Source organism: Nelusetta ayraudi, unplaced genomic scaffold (genome assembly GCF_046127955.1).
Source record: "Nelusetta ayraudi isolate G7.1 ecotype Tasmania unplaced genomic scaffold, CSIRO-AGI_Nayr_v1 ptg000060l, whole genome shotgun sequence".
Taxonomy (NCBI): domain Eukaryota; kingdom Metazoa; phylum Chordata; class Actinopteri; order Tetraodontiformes; family Monacanthidae; genus Nelusetta; species Nelusetta ayraudi.
This window is the reverse complement of record NW_027466110.1, coordinates 1011235-1030168: the sequence shown is the minus strand read 5'-3', so window position 1 is coordinate 1030168 and position 18934 is coordinate 1011235. Positions and strand designations below refer to the sequence as shown.

Sequence of the window (18934 nt, the reverse complement as noted above, 5' to 3'; positions counted from 1 at the left end):
GTATTGCACCAAAGGAATTAAAAAAGTCCACTATAAAGTTTGTCTGAATTCGACAGACCATCTAAACCACAAGGATGTGCCGCGTCCTGAAATAGCAGATTGTCTTGCAGCCGCTTCCTTATCAAAATGACTTTCAACCCTGACATCCGTGTGTGTATGTGTGTGTGTGTGTGTCTAGCGATGCCCAGACAAGATGGCAAGGTCGTCATTGTAACAGGCGGAGGCAGCGGGATCGGCTATGAGGTAGTCCGACACATGGCCAGACTCGGGGCACATGTTATCATAGGTACAGTATCAAGCACCACACCAGTCACACGCAAGACGGCCACCAAAAACATGAAACGCAAATACTAGCCATAAAGTTGTATTTGTGTGTGTGTGCGTGCGTTCATGTAACGTAACAAGTGTGTTATTATTTCAGATCAGGTAAAGCCATCAGGTATAAACCTTTTATTTTGAGGGTTGTGTGAATCTGATCACTGATTCAAAGAAAAACTAGGCGATTTCATGTAGCAAGAAAAAGACTCGGGGGGGTGTGGTTTGTACAGAACCATAAAACACAAACTGCTTTCAACCGAGGAAGTCCTTGTCAGGATGCAGAGGAGATGGACGGACATCAAACGACCACCATATAAACTTGAAAAGGCGTCAGCGAGTCTCGTGGGCCCACTTGGTGTCTCATGAAAGACACGCCTCTACAGGTGTTTGTATAACACTCCTGCCTTACAACATCAGAAATCCCTATTGTTTCTAAATTCAGTCCTTTCCTTTCTGGAAGACTTCTTAAATATTTCATCTTGCATCTGCAATTTATGTTTTAAGCCACAAAGGTGTTCAATCAGAACCTTCACAAGCAGAGTATATTTTTCATTTAAACGGCACTCTGTCTCATGTCTTGCAGCAGAGACATAGAGGGGGGGGGGGGGGGGGGGTTAGGTCTTCAGCTGTACCGTGTGAAGTTTTACACCTTAATTTGAATTTGTTTGGTTGAAAGGACCCAAACTTTACCAGTTTTAATAAAATATTTCCAATTTTTGTTTCATACTTTTTGTTGCATACTTATTCCCCTTGCACTGCAGCATCTTTCCACCTCTGAGGCGCCATAAACAGCAGCGTGTTATTTCTTTCTTCGAGAAGTTGGGCTTTTTTTTCTCTTTTCAGTTCAGGTGCTTTTAAAACTTTGACGCAAACTCTGCTTTATTTATTCAGTGCGCCTACCGCAAAGTCAGAGTGTCCTTGGATTCATGCAGAAGCCTAACAAACCCAGATCCACTCGTCTATCACACACACAAATGATAAAAATCATCACATGTGGAACATGACTCATTGTTTTGTTGTAGCACCAGACAATCCATGGTGTTTGAAAGCTGATCCAGCTGAACTCTCTGGGTTCGCAAACCTGTTGATAAAATTTATGAGGTGGCACTATTTATGGTAAAGTGGAGCTCTCTGTACTAATGGAGTGGAGCATATTTCAAGTGCAATATCGATGTGATTGTATCAACACAGTACTTAGTGCATGCATGTTTTGAGTTGCATTGAACATTTTATTACATTATTTGTAATAGAATTTGTTTTCCTTATGTAATAAAATTGGTTTTCCTTATTATAAGTTTACTTATTCACTAAGCCGTGAAAATATCTAGGATGAAACTGTATTATTGCACCGAGGTACAGTAAAAAATAAGAGGAAACTTTGATGGAGTTATGACCAAAAGGCTGGTTGGGGTAAATGCGCTTGCGTGACCTTTTTGACACGTCACCCAGAGGAGTCGCCTCCTACTGGCTGCCAGAGCCGCAGTGCATCAGGCTAAATGGTGCTGTGCCCTTGGAAAAGGTGTGTGCGATAATCCAAGATTAGTGTGTCTGTGTGTTTGTGCAAAGGGAGGAAACGCGAGTGTGCATGAGGCTTTTGCGGCCGTGACGCGAATCTCGATCTTTGGCGGGGCGGGGTTGGCTCATATTTTTGGATTCTTGTTGGTCCGCATCGAGTCATATTTGACTGCCGGTGCAAAAGACAGCGCACGAATTAAACAGCCGAACTGTTTGTCTGACTTAAAACTGGCAGAAACACCGGATGGATGGACGGATGGATGGATGGAGGGGTGAATTCTCTCAGTTTTTACCAATAAAGCACACTAATTTAATTGCCTTTTGGTAATTACTTTGTGCTAATAAAGTGGATATCTGCTCTGTTATAACTTTTTTTTTTATATGTTTAATGAATATTTAATAAGTTCTATTTTTAGAGCGCTTTGAGTTTTCTGCCGTTGCTTCTCAAGGGGCAAATTTCTGTGTGAGGATCTTGTCTTGAAATGTTTTTACAGGATGATCAAAATTGGTGATCTGTTTTTTATTTCTTTTTTTTTTTAAAAAAAGGAAAGAACATTCCTCGCCAGACCTTTCATCAGTCGTTGTGTTTGTCCTCTCTTTCAGGCGGGAATGATGAGCAGAAGGGTCTGGCAGCCATCAGGAGGATCTGCGAAGAGTACAGAGAGGCCAGAGGTAACATTATGTACACGTCTGAGAGCGCGCGCACACACATACACAAAATCAGACAACACACACACACACAGGCGCGCGCGCATCAATGTGCAGCTCTTATCGTATGCCAATGTTTGAAGATAAAGGGCAGCAGTGAGCTCCCTCAGGCTTGTTTTTACAGTCTTTTCCAGACACATGTATTTCTATGCTTGCATGTACACACAGGCAGACAGACACACACACACACACATACGCGCTCACACCCTCCACGCTGGCTTTACAATATCAGACGCAGTGTTGACGCACGGTGCGAAAGCGAAGGAAATGCAAAGGAAAAGCTCGGAGAGGAACATGCGAGGAGATCAGTTAAGGGGACCGTTAGAGGAGGAGGAGGATGGGGGCGAGGAGGAGGCACGCAGCGGGGCGGGAGGAGCAGAGGAGAAACATGACAAATGGACAAATATAGGACAATCCCAGGAGTGAAACACATAGATGGGGCGGAGGGAAAATGGAGGTGCAGAGCAGGTGATGGCGATAAGAGAAGACAAATAATAGCGGCCAGATGATTTATGACTTCATTGCCCAATGCTTACACTCTTCTTTCCAAGTCCCAATCTGAGCAATTGATTCCGCCGACCTTCACGGTGCAATAAATTCTACCGTTGTCTCATAAATAAAAAAAAAGGACTCATAAGTTATTCTCTCTGTTGCCAAGGCCGCTGAGTTGTAACCACTCGACGCAGCTTGTTGTTCGCTCCAGTGGCTGATTTCAGGTTCCGTGCCAGATCCAGTTTTTAAACGCTCGACTTTTTTTTTTTTTTTTTTTAATTATTAAAAAAAATATATGCTCCAATTCTCTATTTTAAATGTGTGTCAACGCTGTTGCTATTATGTCTGGACATGCCGCAGAAATAGGCCAACGTTTTTAGGCAAAAGGTGTAGATGATTAGATTGACTTGCTGTTGCTTTTACTGCAGAAGTGCAAGAAGTGAATTGATAGAAAAAATTCTAAAAGAAATTCTTCACATCAAAAGAACACAGGCAGAAAAACACAGAAACCAAAAACTTAGATGCACAATAGCAAAATGAAAAACTACATCACAATAAAAATACATTTCACTAACAACTAAAAAACATTAATATAAAAAAAAAAGAAAAACAAAACAAAACCAATATTTCAATATTTGAGTTTTTGATCCATCCATCCATCCATTTTCAATACCTGTGTCTTCCTGAGCTCAGGGTCATGGGGGTCTGCTGGAGCCTCTCCCAGCTGTCATAGGGCGAAGGCAGGGTGACACCCTGGACAAGTCGCCAGTTCCTCATATGGCCACATAGAGACAAACAACCATTTGCACTCACATACACACCTACAAACAATTTAGAGCATCCAATTCACCTCACATGCATGTTTTTGGAGTGTGGGAGGAAGCCGGAGAACCCGGAGAGAACTCATACAGACACGGGAGAACATGCAAACTCCACACAGAAAGGTCCTAAGGCCGGAATTGAACCCACAACCTTCTTGCTGTGAGGCGGCAGCGCTAACCGACCGCGTCGGCAGTTTTTGATCCATCATCATTATCACTGCAGCGTCTTGTTCCAACTAGTGGAGCTGTCGACAGGCTCAGTATTACGCCCAGTGAGGCCTTGCCGCGAGGGACCTGGCGGTTTGTACTGGCAGTGGCCCCCACGGTGGCGGCGAGCAGAGAGCCGCTGCCTGGCTCAGTCTGCGGCTGTGTGTAAGTGGCTGTCAGGTACAGAGACAGCCGACGTGTCGCTGGTGTCACCGGAGTCCAATTCCCTGGATGCAGGCCGTGGTGGAATTGATTACTTCTTTTGTAATTGGCAGGCACTGAGGCATAGGGGACAGAGGGGGCTGTCTGTAGCGAGACACCGGCACCATGAATGAGAATGTGTCGCTGTGTGCGCGCACCTCTCTGCGCGTGTGTCTGTTTGAATTAGACAGTAATGGATGCTTATTAGTATGTACGGCAGCAGCTTTAAACATCTCTCTCCAAACGCCCTTTGGCATCCGTCCCGGTGAGCGTGTGCACGTTTTGTCTGTTGCGGAGCAGACGGCGGCCCATAATAATAGGCAGTGCACGTGGGCTTCTGAGAGGTGCACTCGAAACCGAGACTCGGGCGGATGTGTTCCCGGTATAAGAAGGCGGTGGTGGCATTTATTATGGTACGTAAAGTACACTGTTCATTGGGACATGCGTGGGGGAACTGAACTCAAGAGAGGGGGTTGTCTTTGCGATCTGATTCCGTTATGCCGACTGCAATCAAAGCAAAAAGGAACTTGACCAAAAAAAACCTATTAAAAATCAAACACATTTTTCAACATTTCAACAAACTCACTCAACGAGCTCCTTTTTGAAGGGAGGGGATTTTCAGGGACTGCTGCTCGTCTGCTGAGATTTTCACACACAACCATCTCGAGGGCTTCCAGAGAAGGGTAAGCCAAGGGGTCAGGCCAAAGGGTCAGGGGTCAGAATGGCCTGGTTGGTGGTGACCATGAAAGGTCAACAGTAATTACAGCCAGGGTTACAACCAAGAATAGCATCTCTGAAGGCACGACAACCAACCCTGAAGCAAATACATCTATGCATATACAATCACCGCCACTCTGTTAGGTACACAGTACGAGCAAGATTTCACGAATAAAGTTCTACTGAGCTCACTGATACTATTTTCATTTCTGTTGGCACTGTGTACCTGTTGAGCCCCCCCAAAAAACAAAAACCCTCCAGATTGAAGAAAAAAGAAATTTTTGGCATAAAAAATGCAAAAGGTTTCAATTCAATGAAGCTTGAAACATTTACTTATTGTTAAATTATGAAATGCGCACACCCAAGCTCAAACTCACACTCTCTCTCTCTCTCTCTCTCTCTCTCTCTCACACACACACACACACACACACACACACACACACACACACACACACACACACACACACACACACACACACATACACACACACACACTAGCACGCATACACAGCGACATGGTATTTCTGTATTTTTGCCACAGGCTGCACTGTCTGTCCACTACCTTTAGTTACGGTGCACTTGAACGAAACACTCTTTGCCTCTAACCATAGGCCTAGATTAGCAGTGTGAAGCGTGGGGGCGTTTGTGTGTGTGTGTGTGTGTGTGTGTGTGTGTGTGTGTGTGTGTGTGTGTGTGTGTCTGCGCAACCACTTTGCAACCAGCGTTCCAACAGAAGCAGCTCCTGTTTTACTCACACCCATTCAGTGCGCCCACTTTACCTCTAAATTTCCCCTTTAAAGAATTGAATCCCAGCATGTTCTCTCAGTTTATCCACTCTTTGTGCGCCCCTTTACATTTGAGCAAGCATTTTAATGTATAAGCTTCAGACACGCTGCTTTCAGGAGAGCTACCCCTTTGACCCTCCAAGCTGGAGCTGAACAGGACGAAAAAGAAAACACTGGCATGATTCCCAGACATAATATTCTCGAGAGTCACTGTGTTGTGAGTGAGTTTAAAGTTAAACTGATTATGTTGTCTGCCGTCGCACCTCTGACAGTATCATAGAGTCGCAGATGAGGTGAAGCAGGATGCGATCCAGCATGTTTTTATGGAGGTTGAGGGGGGGAGTTTCAAGCTGCCAGTCACCTGCTACTCTGCGGTATTTAAGCCCTCGGAGAGTCACAATTCATCATATTAAAAGCTGCTCCGGTCTAAATTATAATGAGGCCTTTGACAGGATGGCATTTTACTGAGACCAAGGTGTTTTCATTTTAAGTGCGAGTAATAAATTCCTGGCCTTCTTAGACGCAAAGGTATATTGGTGTGTTTACTACCGGTGCATTTTAATATCGCAAAAAGGTGGAAATCCATTTTAATCATACTGGAAACACGGTAAAAGCGGGACAAAACATACCTGCGAAAACCCGGAACGGAGACGACGGTCAGAGAGACAGGCGGCTCTCCCTGCTCATTTAATTATAAGGCTTTTTTTTTTAAAGTTATTCATGGGAGAAAAAAAAAACAGAACAGAATGAGAAGATGGCTGGAAAACAAACTCTGATCCCAAAGAAGAATAAAAAAAACAAAACAATGTTGGCGTGAGGAGCTGACTTACATATTAATTACCAGCTGTCCAGGATGTAGATGGCGCCTGTGTTTTTTCAGCAGCAGGATGTGTTAACGTGGCTCCCTTGCATGGTAAAGCCAGAATTAAACAATGTAAAAACTCTGGGCTCTTCTGATTTATGCCTCTTCATGAAACTGATTCATGTTTTAACCAAGCTGGAATGAAAATTACAATTTTAAATGTTCAGTGTCTCAACCATCATTCCGGGCAGAATTTGATGTATTTTATTTATTAAGAGCCAGTGTCAAAGAAGTGAAAAATATAGAAACACATGAAGGGGAAAAAAATCAAGATTTTTGTTTGCTTAATTCTTCTGTGGTAATTTTTTCAGCCCTCAGCCGTACACGTTTCCCCAAATGTGGCTTAAAATGCAAATTGCATTCAGTTAGCGAGCAATTTTAATCGCCCTTTGTACCTAAGAGGCTCTGATTGTTCATGTGATGTGGCGGTTGGAGCCATTTGTAATTAGATTAAGCATTTTATGAATCTGTTATGCCAGAAGGTGTGTTTCCAAAACCCCTTTGTGGTCTGTATTGTGAGGATATCTGACAGATATTTATCTAGGAAAGAGCCCGTACGAGGTGTTTCACCAGGTGAAAATGGAAGGCCTATTCAGAATGGACTCTTATTATCAGCGGGCCTCACTGAAGAGGTGCTGTATTTGACCAAACTCTTGTCAAAGTCAAAGTGAAAACATCTTTTCCAGCTTTTGGTGACATTCTTTGTTATTTTAACATGGAAGTGTTCTATTGAAACTGTGGCCGCTTCATCCTCCACGTTCATTCCTTACTTTTCTTTTTTTTTTTCTTCTCGGCCTTCAAGAGCAACTCGCAACTGTTGCGTCTTGCTTTCGTCAGTATTGAAAGTATGCCAATTGGTACATCAAGGCGAAGACCATTTGAGCCTTTCGAGTTCACTTGATTCTCTTGGTGAGACAGAATGAAAGCTTAGCGGTTCATCTTGCATTGAGAAAAGTACAAATAGTTTTCCATCCAGAAATAACCAATTGTTTCGCCACTTAGGGTCACATTACCATGTTTTTTCACACGATAAGGTAAAGAGGGGTTTTAGTCAGCATGCACTGAAGCCCAGTTGTAGTTAACGCTCGGCTACTCTTCCGCGAAAGAGATCTTTAACTTTTGCCCCCTTCAAGACTCCACAGGTCTTAAATGCAACACGGTGCATTCAAGTGTCTTTGGAAGTAATTCTAAAAAGCATATTGTGAAAAAATCTACTATTTATGAAAAGAATAAAATAGAATAGGAAAACAAGATTGAAATGTCTCACCCCTAACCTGTGATATTCAGACTTTTCAGAGATGGAAAATAAAATATCAGAGTGCATTAAACATGACTGTTCTGTTTTGCTCTGTCAGCCGTGGCACCGTGACTGTGACTGTGCAGGTTTTTCCAAAGACTACACACAGCAACCTGAAGGTAACAGTGAAAACCGAGTTACACCTTTGTCATCCAAGCACTTACTCCACCAGCTGAGCTGAGCATCAGCTCTGCACTGAATTGGACCAAATCAAGTTCCTTGAGAAGGCATCAAAACCTTGATGCAAATCAGGGACAGTTTATTCAAATTGTATTTAGAGTTTTGAAAAATGCTTTTTTCAAATTGCTAATAATAAAAACAGATTTTTGCAAGCACATTTTTTAGGTCTTTTAGTACTAAACATAAAAATAAGAGAACAATGAGATGACTTGTTGTAACGTTTCCTGGTTATATGACTTCTCGCTGAAACAGTCGCCATCAAAGGTCCACCTTGTAGACCTTGTAGTTGTGCACCGGCGTCGAATTTTACACTTCACAATTTAACATCGCGGTCGCCTCGCAGCCGATCCCATGACAATATGAATAAATAAAGAGTACAGCTGTAGATGGACGGACAGACAGATGGATGGATGCGGCTCGGCTATGTTTTCTTTTTTTTTTTTTTTTTTTTTAACTTTCCAATTATCCCCGGCTGCAGCGGGAATGCGCTCTCCGTGTGTTTTGGCTGCTGAATGTAGGAAGCCGGGATTTATGGACGACGGCGCGGTCTTTAATTGTGAGCTGGCGGCAGCTGGACCGTGCCTGATCGATGGCGTGCGGCTCCCCGCGGACGTTTGGGGTATTAAGGGGCCCGTCTGAAAGGACCCGGCTGCAGGGGGAGTCGGCTCAAGTGGTCTGGGGAGGTTTGAGTGGCTGACACACACACACACACACACACACACACACACACACACACACACACACACACACACACACACAGCGCCGTTTTCTGACTAATGCACATTTGCCATTTTCAGACTACACGGCCGTCTTACCTTTGTTTTTTTTCACAATTTTCTTTTTACTTTCCTTGTCTTTGTCTTGTGCATGCACTCACTCACTCACATACACACACACACACACATGTGCGCACACACACACACGCTCTGCAGGAAATGAGTGGCATAGCTGGAAGATAAGGCCGCTATCAGACCTCCATCGGGGACGGCTGCACTCTCGTCTGTCACAGTGGCCTTTTTCCATATCGGCTCCATCAGCTCATCTTCCCGCCCGCTCCCTCCCTCATATTTCTGTTATTATGTTTGACCCTCTACAGGCTGACTGGAGGATGAATGCGTAAAGGGAACAATGTCTCACCGCCGCCTCTTGATGTTTTGTCTTTCCGCGACGTGGCCCTCTGTCAGCAGAGGTTTGGCCGGAATGGATTTTGTCAGACTCCAGCAGGAAGTCCTTCAGTCTCTGTCCAGGGGAACTTAAGTCTCCGGTGCTCCCCCGCTGGTTTCAATTCTGTCGCTGGACACACACAGGAGATTGGCAAGGGATGAGAAATGTGGGAAACTTTCCACCGACTCACATTTTTATACTGTTATACAGAAAATTACATGGAAACAGTTAACACGCAGGAAACATCAGCCAGTAGGTGGCACAAGTCTTACAAAGCTAATCCCCTTATCACTTTGCCGTGCATGATTTTTCCATTTTCTTTGTAAATATTTATGTTTTGCGCCACTCTAGAAAGTGCGTGCTAAAATCAGCCCTCTGTGATGTCACAAAGGGCACATACGCTTGACTGGTAGCCCTCCCTCCAAAACTGAGGGTTTTTGCGTGGGCTGTAAACAGAGGGTTCTTTACTGGAACCCAACTGCATGATCATTCTTACTCGTGAAAAAACTGTCAGGTTTTTGAAAACTTTTCTGCAAAACGTTTTGTCCCTGATTTCTATTTGGAATTGGATTCGGCTTTTAGTTCCCTTTTATAGTGGGCAATGCATTGATGCATTAAAAAAAAAAAAAGTTCTCATAAACACCATCATCATCTTCCATACACACACTCTCAATCGGTCATTACAAGTGGCAGTAAATAGTACATATAGCGCGTGTTTGCGCCCCGTCACAATATGAACCAAGGTGTGTTGTCGAAGCTCACGAAGACACACGGTAAATTATTCTTCCCTGGAGTCACGGTGGTGTTTGAGTAGGAGGGAAAAAAGGAGCTACTTTAAATAGATGTCCTCAAAAGAGATGTGTATCTGTCTTAAGTGCACTCAAGCGTCGCCTCGGTAATCTCTGTTGTGTACACACACGTTAACCTAATGCGCAGGGTCCCTTTCACGCTCCGATAAAGTCGGCTCTGGGCGCCGCTCTCCCTCCGCCGCCTTATCGCACGTTGGACCCGATGGGGAAGCGTGTTAAGTTTTGATGGCGCTCAGGTAGAAATATTAGCTTTGATATTTAAGGCGATGCGGAGCGCCGCTAGTGCTGCCCGCTGAGCCGGCCCCGGGAAGCGATTAATACACCCTTTGATGTCTCGCCGCCTGCAGGAGTCATCCGCTAACAATGGCCCCTCTTGTGTTTGTGTCCGTCCCCATTTTCTCCCAGTGGAGTTCATCAATCTGGACCTGGCCTCTTTGCAGTCCGTGCGACGCTTCGTCCGGCGCTTCGAGGGGCGGGGCCTGCCGCTGAACGTCCTGGTCAATAATGGTGAGTGACGGAGACGTCCGCACTCTCGGGCCTCGCGTGGAGCTCGTGGGCTGCAGGATCGTTCATTTATTATTCAGGAGGAGGAGGAGAGGAAGAGGTGCTCTTCACAGCGGTGTTGATCTCATGCGCTCCACGCTGAGCATTTTTTTTGCACTTGTGAGAGGTCAATTACATGCAGCATTCATGTTTTTCAGAAGTGCCAAAAGCCGAGCAGCGTTTTTAGTGAAGCCAGCTCATCCATCAGGACAGTTTGCTGCAGTTTAGCCCCTCAAAATCACCTTCCAAGTGCATCTGAACACTGTCTGTAGCTGCGTTTCCATTACAGTTTTTCGCAAAATAAAAGCGACATTTCTAAAATTTCGACAAAGTACAATTGCGATTTGCAGGTGTTTCCACTGCATGGTGCGAAACGCATTAGTGGTAATTCTCGTCAAATCTCATCCTGTTTGTTTTCATTTGTTTGCTGGCAAAAATGGTTGCAGTACTTGTAATCCAAACATAATGCACCATTTTCACTGGAAGGAACTGGTCATGTGACATCGCGTCCACTGATGTGTAAATGCGAAAAAAAAGTATTTCCTTGACACTTTTGCGATATGCTGTACCTCTACATCGATACATCTGAAAAACCACCTCATGAGAGCATAAAAACCTTTTAGCCGTATTTGAGAGGTTTTTCCAAGTTTTTATTGCGATATTTAGGTTTTGCACAATTCTAGGGGTAATGGAAACTCTCAGTCATCCAGGTCATCTTAATGTAGAAGGGTTAACTGGGGGCAACTGGTTCTTCTGGTTCTTGGTTCTAAGGTCAAAATGCTTATTTTGTGTGTCTAGCGGGTGTCATGCTGGTCCGCGAGGGCCGCACTGAGGATGGATTCGAGCAGCACTTTGGCGTGAACTACCTTGGCCACTTCCTGCTGACCTGGCTGCTCCTGGACACGCTGAAGGATTCTGGGAAATGTGGTCAATACTCCCGCGTGGTCCACGTGTCGTCCTCTGCCCACCGCATCGGCGAGATCAGACTAAATGACCTGAATAGCTGGTAGGGTCACACCCGTGCCTTCACAACTCAGCTCTCACAAGAGGAACATCGTGATGTAAAACTTGTTTTCATAACGAGAGCTGTGTCTTAAGCAAAAAAAATATCCAGGCCAAGTATCTCAATAAAGATACTTGGACTCCAAGTATCTCAATAAAGGAATTATTTTTTTTTTTTTTAAGTCCTTTATCCCTTTAACGTAAGAACGTGTCCTACAGAAAAATGAACGTATTAGACAACAAACAACTCAATGCCTCTCCCTTGAATCGTTACTTTCTTATGAAAATTGATCCTAAAACTGACACATCTGGCATCCCAAGAACCCATCGTTGAGTATCGATCCACGCAATGCTACACAGAACACAATGTTTGTCTGCAGATCTCCCTGTTAATCACCCTGCAGTCAAATAATGTTGTCTGGACGCGGACATGTCACATAATTAACTCTGGGCGTGTGACACACTGACCCAGGATTGGTTAACGGGAAATATAATTACCTTGTCGGAAAGCATGTGACGGATGGAAAACTCCCTTAATCTGTCTACTGTATATCTGACGGTGTTTTCCTGCCCTCTGTCTCCCCACAGCCGAAATTATTCAGCCCATGCTGCTTATTGCTGCAGTAAACTGGCCCAGGCGGTGTTCAGTTCCCAACTCCACCAGGAGCTCCAGAGCGGAGGCCACCCGCTCAGTTCCTGCGCCGTGGACCCCGGCATGGTGAACACCGCTCTCTACCGCCACCTGTGGACGCCCCTCCGCCTGGCGGAGAGTGCGATTGCTCGGCTGCTTTTTAGGGTAAATTCCCTCCACGCCATCGCGACACCATTTGCATTTTGTCACACGTCTGCTCCGCTCCAGATTCTTCCTGAACTCCAAATCTCTCTTCACAAAATAAAAAAACAAAGGGGATCGGGTTTCTGTTTACTGCGCCACTGACACAGAAACACGCGGGGCTGAACTCTGATCTCTGTGGCAAAAGTGTAAAATCTTAGATTACCCGAGCAAAAACAAAAACGAAAAAAAAAAAACAGCCCAGAGCTGCTGTTTCTGCTAAGCCACAGTGACCCGGAACAATAAACTGGAGCGCAGACATTGTTCGGGGTTTTTTTTTTTATTGCGGTGGACAGAAACACACACACAGTCTGTCCACATCGCTTAGACGCATAAGTGCTGCTAAAAATCAAGGCAGGGTGCCCGCTGTTTTATTTTTTTTAAAAAGGCTCCCTTCGCAGCTCGTAAGTGCTGGCCGCAGGCCGATGTTAATGTCCCCGAGACGTAATGGAGGGAGACGCGGCTGGGCGTTTGAGCCGCGGCACTGCGATCGTCGCGGGCGGTCGCCTCCGGGCGCAGCCTCCGGGATGGTTGTGCTGCCCACGCACGAGCACATTATTTACGCAAACAGGCGCGTGAAAGCGGCGCAAGCTGGGGAGCGAGACGCGGAAGCAAAGTCGCTCTTTGATTTGAGGGGAGATTCTTTTCACAAGCACGGGCAGTCTGAAGGCCGGCCGACGGACAGAAGCGAACAATTCAAATCCAACAAGCCCAAGATCACTTTTTGGTATTTTTCAATATCCTGACCGTCATTGTTATTTTTCAAAAATTTCCATTCTCTGCATGTAAGTGTCTCAGCCGCTTTTTTAGGTTTTCTGACATACACAATAATAAAAAAAAAAGACCCATTCAGTTTATTTAATTTACTGGATCACGTTATAATCACGTATAAACAAAAAGAGAAAATGTAATCAAAACAACTATTCTAGTCATTTTGAAATGTAAAATGGTTGGTTATGCTGTTGCGTTTTAGTTGTGTATATATATTTTTTTTTTCAACTGGCTGAAATCCCAGTTTTCCTGTGTTAAGAGAAACCACTGACTAGAACCAGCAGCCTGAAAAGTGAAGCCCATGTCTCGGCCCTTAATGAAAAGCTAATTAAGTCGGAGAAACAATTAACATTCAGTTTTGGGAATAATGTGGATTGCCACAGTATGCAAACACAAAAACACAAACACACACACAAACACACACACGCAGACTGTTGACGCTGGCAGTCATCCCCCCGCTGCTCTGAAACCTGCTCCTGGTCTCACAGCTGACACAGAGATCATTGTTAAAAGGCATTAACGCTAACACTTACGCACACAGACACGTAAACACAAACACACACACACGCACACACACACACGAGTGCACGCGCGCACCCTGAGCCTTGTTTCCCTCCGCTGATGCTAACGTGCTGTGACATCGGCCGCTCCGACGGCACCGAGGCCGTGCGCGGACTGGGAGGGGGGGTGGAAGTATGGGGGGGGCGGGGGTGGGGGGGCGTGCTGATTTGCCTGCTGAACTTGTTGTCCCGCGCTCGCTCCGATTCTTTGGTGCCCTTTTTGACGAGCAGATGTTTTGGTTTTTGTTTCCGACGTGACGCACACGCAGTCACGTGTCCCTCTGCTGTTTCCTCTCAGACCCCGGCGGAGGGCGCCGCCGCCGTCCTGCACGCCGCCCTGTCGCCGGCCCTGGAGGGGGAGCGCGGCGGAGGCTACTGGGCCGACGGGCGCCGGGAGGAGGCCGCGCCGCTGACCTTTGACCCCGAGCTGCGGCTCAGCCTATGGGAGACCAGCCTGCGGCTGCTGGGCCTGCAGTAGCGTCGGACCAGCGGAGGTGGGGGAGGGGCGAGTGGACCCGGGCCCAGTCCCGACACCCAGACCTCACGGCGAGGCGTCCGTAGCGATTCACTTTGACAATCCCTGCAGTTCGCCACCGGACTGAGAGGTTGTTCCTGAGAGCGAGCGTGACTTTCTTCCTTTTTATTATTTTTGGTTTCCAGACCCTCCACAGAAGGGCTAAAGGGGAAGGACACTGGCTTTTTTGCACTGTTTTTGTTTTTTTGTTCATGGCTATGAGCAAGCAGCCACACACACACACACACACACGCATATACACACACACACACACACACAGACGCGCACACACACTTAAACACACAACCAAGAAATACATCGTCGTGCGATCAGATTCGGGACACACTTGCCCGCAGTCACAATAACAACAACAACAACAACAACAACAACAACAACAAATCGCAGCAAGCCGCCTATGGTTTAAATATTTTCTTCCTTGTTTTTAAGTTAACTCTCAGCGTATTACATTAAAAGCGGCGATGACACCTGCCTCACTCTGCCTTAACAAACCAGCTTTGGGTGGACAGCCTCCCAAAAGTTGTGTTGGAGGCTTTTCCATCATAAAAGGAGACAAAAATAAGGCAACTGCTTGTTAAAAACATGAAAATAATGTGCATTTAAAGAGCTATATTTCCTTTCATGCGGAATACACCGGCCTCAAAATCATGTTTTTTTCAGAATCACTTTTCCGAACCGGAAGCTGCACAGCGGCGGCGGCGGCGGCCTGCCTGCGGCCTCCACGTCGCTCCGCTCAGACAGCAACGCTCAAACGTTCAGGTGCCGATTTGAAGAGACTCTGTGTAATAGTGGAGCTACATTAAAAAAAAAAGAAAAAAAAGAACAATCTGTCCTCCTTCTGTGGAGTGATTAGGTGTTCCGTTTATGTTCTGGGGATTTTTTTTTTTTTTACACCGTTATCCCTGCAGTCTGGATTTTCCAGACGATTCCATTAGTTTTGTCTGCTCGCGAGAGAAACCAAACCGCTGCGTCGCTCTGTTCCCGTTTCTCCCTTTTGTGATCCGTGTTAATCGGTTTTCCCGTGCTAAGTGGTGCACCTGTGTGTGTGCGTGCGTGCGTGCGTGCGTTTGTTTTTTGTTTTTTTTCCTGACATATAAACTAGCTCACGCTATTGGATCCGTTTGATGCAGGCGGATAGCACAACAACAGCCGAGTCCTGCAGGAACGACGAGCGACGGAGAGAGAATGAACCATTTTTTCCCCTCCCCTGTTTAAGCTGTGATTGCTGCCGCTGTCGCTTCCTCGTTTTGGCGCGGCTCCCGATGCATTGTGGGATTGAGATTTCCCAGTGGTGAGAATCAAACTCCATCTGCTTAGCTGCACATGCACACGCACACACACACACACACACACACACACACACACACACACGCACACACACACACACACACACACACACACACACACACACACACACACACAAAGAAAAGGTGGGAGCAGTACATCCAGGCACAGGCTTATCTAAACAAGCACACAGCAAACAAACACTTCTGTTAACTTGTGCAGGAAAACACACGCATACATTTACACATGCACTTGCACTTGCACTTGCACACACACACACACACACACACACACACACACACACACACACACACACACACACACAGTGCCATAATGCCATCTCTACTGTGATAATTCTTTTTAGCTGTGAAGATGAAAAGTTTTAACTGAAAATTAAATTGTTTTTGGCAACAACAAAAAAATATCCCCGCGTTACATTCCACGACTGAACGTGTGCGTCGTTGCTTTGACTACTGCCACTGAGCTCTCAGCATTTCTTCTCTTATTATCGTCGCGGTATGTGAAGCAATAGTATCACTGTGGTACCTAATTCAGCGTGTAGCAACAGGGACAGGCGGGGAGAAAACGTAGAGAAGGTGTAAAAAGGCAAAATACCAGCTGCAAGTAACTCGTATATATCAGGAATTTCCAGGAGTCCTCATGTACCCTAACATTTCACAAAGACCGTGTCAGTGTTCCTCAGTTTTAGAAACGGCTGCTTGTGAAATTTAATGTTCCAAAAAAATGAATAAATAACATTTTAAGGATGTCCCGATATATTAGCTATATATTAGCTATACCCATCGAAGGACCAGAATAGTGGTTTACATACACACAGAGGGAGGGCGAAGTGATCCGTTCAGTGTGAGCTGTGACGTAAACACGCACAATGACTGCAGGGGTTAACAGGAGGCCGAGGGGCGAGCAAACGTGTATTTGCATTCGCGCCACTTCAATGATTTCTTTTTTTTTTTTTTCCTTTGGCGAAACCCTGCGATCGACGCGTCCGGGCTGGAGCCCAACATCCATTATTTACAGCTCGGTGTAATGTGATCGCAGGTTCACGGAGCAGCTTTATAACGGCACCTTGTAAATATGATATGATTGTGAGAATTTATGAGTTGACAAAAGCTTCGACCGCACAGTCGATCAGCACATATTGGGTCCCTCAGCACTCGGCCTTGACCCTGCTGGCCGCCCATGATGTCATGCAGCTCTGGAGGCTTCCCTTGTCATATGAAAACCTCATATCAGAGGCACATTAATACTGATGGTACAAATAATAATTGAAAAAAATTGCTCCTCCAAATATTACAAATACATCCAAGCAGTATGTTTACTTTGGCTTCATTGCCGCTGCATTACATCTGCTCATGGCGGCTGGTGTTTGCCGTCCATGTTTGGCTTTTAGCCATAGAAATTCAGCAGATGGGGGTTTAGCCTGTTGTGTTAACACAATTACTCACTTAAGCTTTGCAAACAAATACAAATGCTTTGGTATGTTTAGCGGGACTTGAAATCAGCTGTGTCAAAAAAGTCAGGCAGTCAGATGTGCTAAAAAAAAAAAATCAGTTAGATTTAGAATCATAGCATTACATAATTATCTGGGTAAAAAAAACAAGAAAATTGCATATTTAGCCCTCTGTTTACAGCCTCCTGCAAAAACGCTGCTGATTAGCCTCCTGCTACGACTGCTGCTTTGTTCTAGCTTCAAGGCGGCCTCGGTGGGGGGTGTAACACACACCTGCTTGAGCGGATTCTTGGTTACCTGAGAGTGCTATCAGTGCCCTTTGTGACATCACGAAAGGCTGATCTCCTGAATGTTGTGTTTTAGTGCACTTTTTCTGAAACATGGAGCAAGCAAAAGGACTTCTCTCATTTATGGGGCGTCCATTTTTTATTTGCTAGTAAAATTAATTTTTGTATTAATGATTAATTTTGCCTAATTTTGGACAGTTACGCAGAAGTAAAATTCTAATTGAAAACAACTGCTGTGAAGGATTTTATTTATTTTCCTGCTGTCGACGCTGTGTAGGACTCAAAATGCCAGCAGTATTCCTCCTTTTTGAGGTCATCTCCTGTCCGTTCACGGACCGCGTGGCCTTCAGACCAAAACAAATCCAGCTTAAAAGACATGCAGCCGCTTCCCTTCTTACGAGCTAAGGCGTCACTCTCAGACTCGCGTCGGAAAAAGGCCGTCCTGCAAAAGAGCTACCATCGCTGCATCCTGCTGCTCTGGAACTCGAGTGAGACGAGAACCATCTCCTTTTTCTATCTGAGCACACGGTTTTCCTTTCCCAAAGATGAGACGAGGACGAGCGTGAAAGTCGGGCTGCGTCGGCCGTGCAGAGCAGGGCTGCTAAATTATCAATGAATTATCTTGTTATATATTTAGCGGACTCCTGAAGCACAGACAGGACAACGCCAGGAAGACTTTGAACTTGAAAAATTTAGAAAAAGAGCAAAAAAAAGAGAAAAGAAATCTATATATCAGCTCAAGTAAACCGTCTGTGTTTTGTCGTCTGTGTGTGGGGGTTATTTTTGTGTACAATTATTTCAGAGCATTGTCACCACTGGACACGGACAAGTGGAGCTGTACGTTGACTGACCATGTTCTTATAGCCATTCTTCTGTCCGACCTGGGATTACATTTATATTAAATGTTTCGGTCCCATGTTCTGTAAATCCTAAATGTTTATATGTATAGGAAGAGAGAGACTATATAAAGATGTATTACGTGGGGGGGGCAGATGAACCGAGTCCTTTACACTGCAACAGTTCCAGAACACTCGCGTAACCCCTGTTTACCACTTCCTCCTCTTAGGTTAGTGCGACCTTTCAGTGGAGTCGCCACAGGGCTGCTAGGGAAAAAAAAAGCTCCTACTTAAAAAGAAAACCAGCGTAAACTCTCATTCATTGGGGGGGCCCCACGCTGATCTATGAAATGTGCAAAATGTTTTATTTTTAATTTTTACTTTGTCGTCGTCAAGGAAAATAAGAATATTTCATTGCTTTTTGCCGTGCCTATGGAAAAGAAAACCTCCCTCATAAGTGTAACTGTGATTTGTTTTTCTCCCATGTAGAATCGAGCTTGTAGAAACTGTGATTACCGTCTTGTCCTGTGCATTGCCGTAAGTTTTATCCTGCTTCTGGAGTACATGATGAGTGTGTATGTGTGTAAGAAAGAGTGTTTGTGTGTGAGTGTCTAAATAAGAGATTTCATGTCTGTTTTTCTTCTTTTTTTTTGCCCCTTTGTCAATGGTTGTGACATTCCGGCAGCCGCCGCCACCTTTTCTATTATCCAAAGCTTCTCAATAAACATATCATTGTGCCA

General features: G+C 45.2%; 1 protein-coding gene and 1 long non-coding RNA gene across 3 annotated transcripts in view; one reads left to right on the top strand and one right to left on the bottom strand.

Moving 5' to 3' along the window:
• LOC142897552 (uncharacterized) overlaps nucleotides 1-9361 on the bottom strand; it is a 20677-nt gene extending 11316 nt beyond the window's left edge. Inside the window, exons 1-2 of the long non-coding RNA XR_012928464.1 lie at nucleotides 9241-9361; nucleotides 2402-2479 (exon numbers count right to left, since the gene is read on the bottom strand). This is a non-coding gene — a long non-coding RNA (uncharacterized LOC142897552). The remainder of the gene's footprint in view (nucleotides 1-2401; nucleotides 2480-9240) is intronic.
• LOC142897551 (polyprenol dehydrogenase) overlaps nucleotides 1-18934 on the top strand; it is a 20072-nt gene extending 1138 nt beyond the window's left edge. Inside the window, exons 2-7 of one of the 2 annotated variants that reach the window (XM_076039972.1) lie at nucleotides 179-286; nucleotides 2437-2505; nucleotides 10482-10583; nucleotides 11418-11625; nucleotides 12210-12417; nucleotides 14083-18934. In XM_076039972.1, the coding sequence (XP_075896087.1) occupies nucleotides 179-286; nucleotides 2437-2505; nucleotides 10482-10583; nucleotides 11418-11625; nucleotides 12210-12417; nucleotides 14083-14262 (875 nt within the window). In that variant the 3' untranslated portion in view covers nucleotides 14263-18934. The remainder of the gene's footprint in view (nucleotides 1-178; nucleotides 287-2436; nucleotides 2506-10481; nucleotides 10584-11417; nucleotides 11626-12209; nucleotides 12418-14082) is intronic. The other variant, XM_076039973.1, reaches the window with a different exon arrangement.